Source organism: Strigops habroptila, chromosome 5 (genome assembly GCF_004027225.2).
Source record: "Strigops habroptila isolate Jane chromosome 5, bStrHab1.2.pri, whole genome shotgun sequence".
Classification (NCBI taxonomy): Eukaryota; Metazoa; Chordata; class Aves; order Psittaciformes; family Psittacidae; genus Strigops; species Strigops habroptila.
Window position 1 is genome coordinate 21,718,867 of NC_044281.2, and position 12,194 is coordinate 21,731,060.

Below are 12,194 nucleotides of genomic sequence, written 5' to 3' on the forward strand. Positions count from 1 at the left end.
AGAATGTATTTGACTGCTTTTAAGTATCATGGTTTTGTTTATTTGGAGTAAAAAAACCCCATTTTAATCCTAGAGTTGAGAAATTCTTGCAGTTTATGTAACTAGCATAAGAGCCATATAAATGCCTCTTACAAAGGTCAAATTACCAACTGCTTATTTTATCTTTTTTACATAATTTTCAACACTCTCTACATGAACATTCCAACATAGCATAAATGAAAGCACTTAAATGTTTTCTCTTTCTTACTTGGTGATTTTAACGTTTGTTTTTTTTTTTTTTTTCTGCTTTCTTTTAGTATTTTCCTATGCAGAAGAATAAATGGTAATTAAAATGTGCAGGATGAAAAGATGGAGCAGTCAGTGCTTGTACCACCAGGACCAGACAGCTTCCAATACTTCACTAGAGAGTCTCTTGCAGCTATTGAACAACGCATTGCTGCAGAAAAAGCTAAGAATCCTAAACAAGATCGTAAAGATGATGATGAAAATGGGCCGAAGCCAAACAGTGATTTGGAGGCAGGAAAAACACTTCCATTTATCTATGGGGACATACCTCCAGGAATGGTGTCTGAGCCCTTGGAAGACATGGACCCATATTACATCAATAAAAAAGTGAGTCTGGTATTGATCCTGTTCATATGTCAGTGTTTGGAGCGCTTCATCATGTTCATTTCATTTTCGTGGAGTGGGTCATATAACTTGTTGCTTCAGTCTGTCAATTCACAACCATGTAGGAAAATGTCATTCTAATAATGTGGAAATACTTGAGCATTGCTAAAGGAATAGATGTATAACAAGAGCAGAAAATGTTTGATGCCAGCAATGCATATACTTTCTGCTTTCCAGAAAGCATCCTTTTCATTTACATAAAAATTTATTCCTTTGATATAATTGAATTTATATCAACACTGTGTACATGAACATTCCAACATAGCATAAATGAAAGCACTTAAAAATAAATGGGTTGTTTTATTATTTTTATTTTCATTTTATCAAAGCACATTTTCTTCCCAGAAATCTGCTTTGATAGCAAATTCCTAAGAAATTTATGGAATCAGTAGAGAAACATACAGATAAGCAGAAAATGCCATAAAGAGAGTGTAAAACTTATTTAAAAATTTCTGGTGGAACTGGCCTTGAAAAGCCCTGGAATCCTTTCAGGATGATTATGTCACGCAGCCCATATATAGCAGAAAAGGCTCATGGTTTATTGTGGTAGCTAGCTTGGGTGATACGTTAATTATCAGATACTGTGATTATGAAAATCAATATCAAGACAGGAGTTATTTTGATTTTCCAAAAGTGCTGTGTTCTAAGTGTCTTACCTCGCTAAATTTTATGTGATTTAGGAATCTTTTTTTGACAAGAGAGAAAATACTATGTAAAAGAACAATATTTTTGTCTTTATTATTTGATGCCTCTGAAAGAGCCTTTATCTGCCATTCACGGAGTATGAAGATTTATCTTTAAATCCTAACGCTACTTTTACAAAGATAAAAGATGCGTTTCTATGAAAGCTGGCCTTGTATAGTTCTGTACTGATTGTGTCTGTTTGTGGTAGAAGATCACCTATAATTATATCCCTACCTGCCCACAGCTCATCTTGGATCTTTATAGTCAAATCAGTCTGTCTTGTGCGTCTTACAGTGAAAACAGACATATAATAGGTATGATTTACAGGTAAGCCTCTGGGAGCCCTTAGAAACAGAAGACCTTTTCAGTCCCTTCACAGATAGAGCTGAAAACTTACGACATCAGCCAGGTCTGATGATAGAGCTGGAAGAAATGGAATGGAACCAGCTGAACATATTCAGCCAAGCTCCTGCACTATTTGAAGGAAGAATCTTTTCATTTGCACACTAAATAACTTTTGTGGGTTTGTCACATACCCTCTGGTATTCTCTTCTTTGTGCTGAAGTCCACAAATCTTCTCTATGTGCATGCTTTAATGTTCTACAGGACAGAAATAGAAACAGCCCTGTCAGTCAAATACAAGAAAAAATTTTTCACACACTACAATTCTCTCCAGTTTTTCTTCCTTCAGTATAAGGAAAATAGACTTTCCTAAGAGAAATTCAATGTCTATTTCAATTTTACAGTCAAAGTTACTTTAAAATATCTAATTCCTGTATTTTTTTTATCTAGCTGTATGTGAATTCTGGAAAGGCTTTTATCTTGTTTTGTCTTTTGAGAGTATTGGTAGTAGCTGATTCTCCTGCAAGTCTCAGAAGGAAAAATTGTTTGAGAAAAGCCTGAAGAAAAAGTTAACATCTCTGGAAGATGTGAAGGACTCTTAATGCTCAATGCATTTACCTCTGTACCATTTAGCTTTCTCTTTATCCCTCTCTGAACTTTACCTTGTAAAGCCAAGGAGTCAATCAGCACACCCTCACCCAGTGAGGGTGCATGATGGTTAGAGATTTTACATCTTTGCCTGGGGAATCATCTATCTGAAATTATATGGATCTAACAGAAAACACTAGAATGAAGGAAAATACTTATTTGCAAGAAAGGGTTAGGAACAGCAGACGGTATGTTGGTTCAGAACTCTATTTAGATATCTGCATAAACTGATTTATCAACAGAAATATATCAGTTTGGCTTCCAAACTTTCAAATAGGAAATAGAAATGATTACCCACAGCACTGATCAAATTATACTAATGAGCATGGTCACACTATTTATTCAGGAAACCTGTACAAGAATTTTAGGAATATCTTTTCTATTCCAAATTTGGGTCATAAATGAAATCATCCATTATTTGCCTCATATGCAAGTATTGCAGCCCATTGAGGTTTTGGGGGGATTTTTTGTTTGCTTGTTTTCCTATTTTATTATAGCAATATTGAACAAATTCACTGTATTTTTGCATTCATTGAATACTGAAACATCACCTGGAGTGTTTTGCATTTCCTCTTTGGGTCCCGTTTTCTAAGCAATAGTGTCATGCATGTGCGTGCCATGACCTCATACAGTTTAATACAGAATAAGACAGGAATAAAAAAATGTGTTGAGCTGGTAAGAGCCTTAATTTCTGGATAAGGTAGCTCTGAGATGAAAAGTTAAAAATGGGAAAACCTTCTAAGAGAAACAAAACCAGATAGATGTGCTAGTTTTATGGTTTTGTAACTGCTCTTCTATGCAAAATCTACAACTAAAGAGGACATATTCAAGCCCAATATTAATCTGAGGGTGAAAGGAAAAAGAAAAAATTGACAACTGCTGTTTGACAATAGACCAACCCATTGTAGCAAATTTACACACATGATAGCATTATTGATTTACTCTATATCACAGATAGCCTTAATGCCAGCAACAGTACCCTTGGAACATAATTATTTTATTAGAATATAATACAATACGTTACAATACCTGACCTTATGTTCTTATGATTTTATTATAATGAAATGTTGTCTGTGGTTGTCAGTAGTCTTTAGAACTGTGAAGTTTAGCATCCTAAATGGTTGCAATGCTCTTTGTAAATCTAAAATTTAGTAAAAAATGAACTTGGACCTTACAAATTTTTCATCTACCACTTCTGTGTAAGTGCAAATCAGTGTGTTCCCAGTATAACAGTGACTGCCTGTTTGTGCTCAAGCTGCTGTACAAAGGATCAAGGAAGTTCACATCACTGTCTGTAGAGAAATGATCAGCTGGACCCCCTTAAGATCCTGACCTACAGGCATGCATAAAAATCTGGTCCAGTTGGTTTCATACTTTGAGGGCTGGCTATTTTCTGTTGAACCTAGGCTGCTACATTAAAGAGGAGAGAAAGAATATGAGGAACTAAATGGGTCTTACTTCACATTTCTCCTGCTACAATATAGATATAGTATTGTTGACTACCATTCCATGCCCTGCATCTTGCCAGAAGGATGTTGAATCATGTCTGTCAGAAAAGGTACATCCTTTTGTCCTGGCACTTGGTAATATCAGTCCCTAATCTGATTGAACCACTAGCTCCTGGGACTCCTAGATTTTGGGGTTACAGAAACAAAAAGATTCTTTAAAATTGCTTTACTTAACTGTTACATCAGAACAGGTGAATGCACTAGTGATTTTAGATATTTTGTATAGTTGTAAGTGAAAGAATTTCTAAGTGAAAAGTTTTAGCAAAACAGAAAATTAAGGTCTTGCTAGAAAAAAGGTTGGTTTCGAAAGATAACCATGAAACCAAGAAATTACAACTTCCAATATGCCACGAGTCTTTTGTTCTAGCTGCCTCTGGGGCTTTTCCCAGGAAACTAATGTGTCACCTCTTGCATTTCAGAAGGCCCTTTGAGGTTTTAGATGGTGTTTATTCAACTGTAGGAAGTGGAAATGCAATGGAGTAGTAGTCAGCCTGCTAAATGTAGCCTCCCAGAAACTACATTTAAAGCTAACTGGGAGGAAGGAGAGGAGAAATGAGGTTTTGGGAACTCTTTGTCCCAAAAGGTTCTTGGAGACCATGTGTTCAGCATAGACTCTTCTTTACTCCTCCTTCTATGCCCTGCTAAGAATACAGTTTCTGGGTTTATATATAATATGGCAGAAGTTACAGAACTGGATTCTGTTAGGTTACAGATGCAAAAACAGCAAATCAGGGACTTCTCATTGGGGATTTCTTTGAATTTATATTCACACTCGAATTCTTCAAATGTGAGCAGGTTTCCTGCCTTTATACAATGATTGAAGCACTTTGTAAAACCTAAGCCTAGAAAAATATACATAATCCTTCATATAAAAATACTAATCTTACAAATTGTTTAGAATTTATTTAGCTTTTCTCAGTGTATGTCTACTTTGTCCTGACAGCTTTGGGTACAATACTTCATGTTCATCCACACTGCCTACACATTGGCTTGCATCTGGGTTGAGACTGGAGTGAGACATAGCACACTTACCAGGGAGGGAAGGTTACACAGGGATTGGATATCAGCTGTTATCTGTATTTTTTATGAAAATTCTTCTCCAGATGTAAACCACAATTTTAGTTCATGTTTAAGGCTACAAGTCAGAGGATCAACAAAGTCATTCTGAAGGCTCCGATCACGAAGATGCTTTGAGTGAAAAATTAAAACTGAGGTAGTTAATTTATGTCTTGTTGGTTCTACTTATGCAGGGCAGCAGAAAGTAGAACAGCTAAAATAGCAGCAGCTTCCAACTGAAACTGGAGCTGTGCCAGCATGCTGTTATTTTCCAGAAGGCAGGTTAGAAAAGAGATGTACGTTTAATATGCTTGTGTCTAAAGATTTTTTTTTTTAAATGTAGGTTGACTAAATGTAGGTGGTGTAGTCTTAAATACAAAGTTAGTAGGGAGTGTGATTTTTAATGTATTTTGTCAACTACCTCATAGCTACAAGAGCCAAGAGCGGGAGCTGGAGGCTTCTTAGCTGTAAGTCCTAGGGCTGGGAACAGACCTGGGAGGGGAAATTCACCTTCCCCCTTGGGATGTGAGGTTTTAAAACATTGTGCCAAAAAAATCATTCACCTGCTTGGTTCCTTCAGTGTTTAAAATGAATGCTTCATTTAAGGTCAGGTCATCTTCAGTTACACTTTGAAGGTTGCTATCGTCTGTAATCTGTAACTGGAAGTGTAATTTGGAAAAATTAGCTCAGTCTTCATCCCTCTGTCTTCAGTATCATACGCAGTTTCTCTATTTCTGTGCAGAAGTGGGGAAATCAAATACATATTTTATATGATTACTACACATAGAATCATAGAATGGTTTGGGTTGGAAGGGACCCTTAAAGATCATCTAGTTCCAACCCCCCTTTCATGGTCCGTACGTACTAAGCTTCCCAAATCTAAGCAAACTGAAGAATCATCCTTCTCAAACTTCCTTGCCATATTTTCTCTCTGCCAGCCTTGCCAGAAATACTTACTTGCTTACAGTCTTCAAGTGCTGCTTGGTCTCATGGACACCAGAAGAGACCAACATACCCTTTCCCACACTTCCACTGGCATTCTAGTTTATAACTCACTTTGTCAGCAATGTAATGAAAAACAAGGAGGCTTCATCCAACTTATTTATGGAATATACAATTCTGACATAACAAGAAAAACAATTTTGGACATTTCTCTTGGGCAGATTCTTCTTATTAGTACCTATAATTCATTCTAATTTAGGCTATAAACCTTGCATCATCCCTTCCATTACATGCAGCTTTCTTCTGAGGTACTAAGCCTTCCTTCTGCAGTGTTTTTGATTTCTTTTTCTGCTTGAACTTTACAGTCCACATTTCCCATGCTGTAGTGTTAATGCTGTTGCAGCCGTGATGGCCTACAGTGGAAGCAAAGCAATGTTTGTAGGGTTCACAGATCTATTTGAGAAAAAACGACAAGCTTTCAGCATACAGAGTTTTCTACTGAAGTAAGCTTGCATGCAGCATACTGAAGTAAGCTGAAGTACAGCTTGCATGCCTCTAAGTTTCTCTAAATCTGATAGGCTCTTTAGCTGTTAAAATTTAAATTTAACAAATATGTATGTTCTGGGAAAGTTTCACATCTTCAAGCCACAGTTGTACGGGGAGGTCATCTGGGATGCATCTCTTGCTGTCCTCTCGTAAGGTGTATTCAGATGACCGCAGTCCTCAGAGATCTACCTAATCATGGCTATATGCGTTAATGCTATTTTCTCTCTCCTTAGCACAAATACCAAGAAACAGACTAGAATTAAAAAAAAATATTAACAAACGGGTAGTCTATGAAATCAGTTTCTAGAAGGATTTCTCTTACTAACATATCATTAACATCCACAGGTAAGGTTTCTCTGCTTATGGTATTTCAAATAGGAAGAGGGAGTTTTCTATGGGAAAAATAAAACTATGATTTTAGTAATTTCTGCACCACTTTTTTTACAAGAAACACATGTAAATGTATTGTATTAATATACTGAGGTTCTTAAATGAAGAAGTAGTATAAAAACATTAATGAATTGAATGTTCTATATTTAAAATTATATTTTCATATGTCAGGTACATCAGGTAAGTACTGGAAACAAACTCTATTTAAAAAATGGTTTTCGTGTTTTAACTATTCAAAAAGTGTCAATTTTGGTGATTGGTCACTAGGAACAGTTTTAAAATCAGCATCTGCAGTGAATACAGACTTATAAAATGTCTTTTCTTTCTCTTTTTCAGACCTTTATAGTATTGAATAAAGGGAAGGCAATCTTCCGATTCAGTGCCACCTCTGCTCTGTACATTTTAACTCCCTTCAATCCTCTTAGAAAAATAGCTATTAAAATCTTGGTACATTCATATCCTTTTTCAATGGTTGTTCAAAATGTTGCGCACTGAAATTAAGAAAACTCATCACCCTTTCTATTTCATTGTAAATAAAGTTTTTATTAGGCTGATAATTTTATTTTTATTTTACAGTGGAAGACATGCTAAGGTTTTATGAAGACTAGAAAATATGTGTATATCATATAGGTGCATTTTAGCTATTCTGTTCAATTTCAATATTTCTGCTGTACAAAATTGCAGATGGTTTTAAGAATTTTGATACATTTTTCAGAAAAGTTTCTTCAGTTTTATTTGAACATTGATTTTTCTTTTTATGTTCCAGATTCTTTTTTGAGTTTTGCAAGCAATTATGTGTATATGCAATTGCTCATGAACAGCTAGCTCAGGGATATGGTTATATTGTCTTTTAGGGGTCCTTCTGAGGTCATCCTCAAGACCAGCTTTATAGTCTATTGCAGCAGCGTGCCTGGAAGCCTGGTTCGTGCATGTTCAATCTCACATTACCAAACCTTCCAGTTGCACCATAAAAATCTGCCAAATTTAATACATTGCCAGAAAGCATAGGCAGCTGCCCTGCAGGCTGTATGTCCACATGGTGGACAGACTGGGGGACCATAACTGATAGGATGGTGTGCAAGGTAAAGTTTTAGACTGGCATGTGGGATTAGTCCCTGACGTTCGTAACAGGTTGATAGGAATTTCTGGCAGGTGAGGGTTTGGTGCAGTTTTTTTGCAAAATCCCAGGACTGGGAAAAGTAGTCACCAAATGAAAATTTCAGTGTGACGGTAAGACTTTAAATATTGAACAGTTAGTCAAAATCAGAAGCCTATTATTAGAGACAGCTGGCACAATCTTCTAGGTCTTTGGAAGAAGGAAGAATCAAGGCCAATTGACGCTGACTCAGAAGACCTTTTCCTCTGAGCTTCCTGGCCGATAAAAGCAGTGAGAGAAGGGGAGAAAGGTGTCTGGAGTGGAGTAAGGGAGCATTCGGGGACAGCAGCTAAGGGATCTGACAGAGACCTGGAGACATGATATTGGTGGTGGTGAGAAAAGGCAGCCAAAGATTGCCAGATTGAAGCCTCTAATGAACACTCATGGCTGCATCTGTGCTAGTTGTGGGTAATGTTTTTTACTGGTGTACTGATTGCTGAGTTTGGTTTTGGTTTTAAGTTCCTCCTATTTGTATTCAAAGAGTATCCAGCTGGTCTTGGTGGCAGTCAGAACAAAAGCAATTCTAATAAACAATCTGCAGTTCCAATATTTTTTCCTTCTATTAACTGATTACTGTGTGTGATCGTGTAATTTAGCTCTGTTATAGGAGGAGGTTTCCTTTCACTATATGGACTGACTTCTTTTCCAACCACCCAAGTACAGGATGGACTATTTTTATCTTAGGTATAGATGTAGGGGTGTCCTGGGTTCAGCAGTAGCAGTCATTTTTCTCCTTCTTAGTAGCTGGTGCAGTGCTGTGTTTTCAACTTTAGCCTGAGAACAATGCTGATAACACACCGATGTTTACAGTTGTTGCTAAGTACCGCTTACCCCGATCAACGACTTCAGTCTCATGCTCTGCCAGTGAGGAGGGGCACGGGAAGCCAGGAGGAAGCAGAGATAGGACACCTGACCCAGACTAGCCAAAAGGGTATTCTAGACCACAGCATGTCATGCCCAGTATATAAACTGGGGGGAGTTACCTGGAAGGCCCAGACCTCTGCTGGGTTCGGGCTGGGTATTGGTTGGTGGGTGGTGAGCAATTGTATTGTGCATCACTTGTTATTTCCCTTATCATTATTATTATTGGTGGTAGCAGTAGTGGTTTTGTATTATACCTTAGTCACTGGACTGTTCTTATCTTAACCCGTGGGAGTTACATTCTTTTGATTCTCCTCCCCATCCCTCCAGGAGCGGGGGGAGGAAGGGGGGGAGTGAGCGAGCGAAGGTTCTGAGTTACCAGCTGGGCTTAAACTACGACAAGGAGTTTTATTTATTTATTTATTTAATCTTAAACATATGAATAGATGCACAGCTTTCTTTTTTTCTTTTTTTTTTCAGTATAGTACAAACTGCAAATACGTATGTGTTTAACTAAGAACCGCATAATATGTTCCATAATGTAATTTAGGTTTCAACTGCTTATACAAGGTTAGCCACCTATAAGGAAAAGATTAGGGAGCAATGTTGGTTATTATTTTTTATAATCTTCTGACTTTTATTGATAAACTCTACTCCCCTCATGTTTTGAGGTGAGTCTTTGGCATTTTGGCCTTTGTAACAGAAATGTGCCTTTCACTTTCATTGTGAAAGATGTGTGTTAAGCACAATGAAATTGGCACATTGGTTGATAAACCTTCATCTGTACATCCTCCAAATTCTCTGAGCCTCTGTATAGGGTGCTCTGCTCACGTGCGTTTGGACACATGGTCAGATGTTGCTCCCTCTGTAAAGAAACAGTGTGCCTCTGCAATGATTTTTCCTCACTGCTGGTTCCTATTGTAATACCAGCTACAAGAACTGGTAACAGCATGAATTTTTCTCTTATGCCCTTCATGCTCTGCTGACTCACCTCCTGGTATTCTGGTTTGGGGTTGTTGTGGGGTTTTTTTTCCTGTCTGACTTGAGTTAGAGTGTGGAACTGAGGGGGGAACACAAGAGTCATGGGAGATGGCCAGACTTTGGCAATTAGTAGGAAAGGATGAAACGGTAAGAATAGCTAATGGGTTGAGCAGACAAAAAAAGGGAGGTGGCAGTGGCTGGAGATGCAGAGCACAAGGAGTGTTAGAAAGGAACAGAGAAATGCTCTAGAGAAAATATGGTACCTGCTAAGTACCCCTGTGCTAGCCTTTGAAGCCGAAATTATAGTGGTACTCAGTGTAGCCTGACTGCCAGCAGGTATCTGTGAAACCAATTGGCAACCTTTGTTTTTTACAGTCTTCATCTTCCAACAAGTCCACACAGGCGATAAGAGACTTCAGCTGATCAAATAATTGATTAGCATGAGGCTGTATAGTGCCTAAACCTTCTGATTATCTATATGGGAGAGCATGAAAAAGACAGTATGTTTCCATGAAGAAGTCATCACATAAAAGAATCATTTACCTATGTGTACAATTGAATTATTCTAGAACATAAAATAGTAAATTAAGGGGATGTTTAGGTTGTAAATCAAACACTTCAAATGTGGGAGAAGAGAGGCACAGATATTGAATGTGTCAGTTATGACTGAGATCCCCATCGGGACAGCATGGCCAGAGTTTGTATTTCAAAGTGAGTTAGCGCCTTTTGAACATCTGCTCCCTTTGAGAGTGAACAGCACTTTGGCCATGCAGCTCACAGAAGTGGTGAGTTATCTACGGAGTGAGGAACGTGCGAAGACCTACCTGTGGCCTTTGTTATGAATGATATCTAGCTGTGGACACATACTACACTGCATAGTGTAACCCTCAGCTCTCCTAGGAGGACAGTCCACTACTTTAACTGTTTTATGAGACTACTGACACTGCAGCCAGGTATCTCCAAGTTTTTCAACTACCAAAAGGCATTATCTTTATTTAAAGGAATTTCCCACTTACATTAAGACAGACTCTTTAGACCTGGCTGTGGACCGTGAGGATAAGCATTGTAAGGCATTCTAATAATTTATTCTAAGCTACTGAACAATAATTTTTATCGTACAGAGCTTGTATGGCAACATATATAAGTTTGTGTATGTTCTTGATTTTAAGCTAGCTTCTTTGCCAGTTATGTTTGTGCAACTATTTTTAAGGAACAGTTCAGTTAGAGCGATGACCAGAGGGAAAATTAGAGTTGAGTTAAACATTTAACATACAGGCATAGTGGTTCTTATTTTTTGCTGCCATCATGTGGCCGTTTTAAATCAGGTTTCGGTCTAGTTTGATTACTTCAGTATCAATATATATAAATATTCAAATGTTTGAATATTCGAGTTTACTTAATTGCCACGAAAAGAGAAGGACCACACTGTTTGTAGAGCCACTGATCTTGTAAACCAAGAATATCACACTGGATGTGACAAAGCCATGGTAGACTGTCCCACGTCCCTACCACAAGCTCCTCTGAGCTGTTAGTCTGGATTTCATAGTCCCAGAATAACTAATTGTTCCTAGCTGGAACATTAATGAAAATTAATTTTCATTCTAATCTTCACCAGTTTTCCATGTTTTTCAAACAATTGACTACAAATTATAGCACTGGTAGAATAAGAGATACTTCTGTTGCTACTGACACGTGTTTCGAGACAGCCCCAAAGTAATGTTGGAAAATTATTCTCCTTAATCTGTGAACTCTCTATGGATTTCTGTTTCACTAACTGAACCATGTCTTTGACAGGCTGGCTGTGCTGGGTGCTGGGGTGGTGTGTGCTTTCTCCACAGCTCTGACTCATTGTAAACAAGATAAACTTTTTTTACCTTGCATATGCCAGCGGTTGAATTTAGTACCATAAACTGTAGAAGTGAAAGACTGCTTATTTAGTCATGTGAGGTGCTTAAGTAAAACAGTACTCTCCTGTTAGCTCTTTTGGTTTTGGCTGTTACTAGCTCACGTTACCTCCCAGGCCTGTGAGAGCCACCTCCTTCACCTTTCTGTACCAGCTGAAAACAAAACATGAGCACATCAACAAATCAACATCAGAACATGACCAAATCAAGAATAATATTAAAGTTTATTGTCTAAAAGTGAAAACTACCAGGTTAAGCAAAATATATGTGAAATGTTTAGCAAGTTTTAAAGATTTGTGTTAAGTGGCATTATTTTACTGTACTTAAGATGTATGGCTGATGTGATCTTGTATGACTTACTACTGTGTTTTCCTTAACTATATCTACATTATTCAGCATGCTTATCATGTGCACTATTTTGACCAACTGTGTATTTATGACCATGAGTAACCCTCCAGACTGGACAAAGAATGTAGAGTAAGTTGCCTATGTTATTTAAAGCAATCC

General features: G+C 37.6%; 1 protein-coding gene across 4 annotated transcripts in view; it reads left to right on the plus strand.

Moving 5' to 3' along the window:
- The window catches only part of SCN1A (sodium voltage-gated channel alpha subunit 1), a 92,979-nt gene that overhangs the window by 32,338 nt on the left and 48,447 nt on the right, over window positions 1-12,194 (plus strand). For all 4 annotated transcript variants that reach the window (XM_030488820.1, XM_030488822.2, XM_030488823.2 and 1 more), the window contains exons 2-4: window positions 297-612; window positions 7,122-7,240; window positions 12,075-12,164. In XM_030488820.1, coding sequence (XP_030344680.1) covers window positions 349-612; window positions 7,122-7,240; window positions 12,075-12,164 — 473 coding nt within the window. In that variant the 5' untranslated portion in view covers window positions 297-348. The remainder of the gene's footprint in view (window positions 1-296; window positions 613-7,121; window positions 7,241-12,074; window positions 12,165-12,194) is intronic.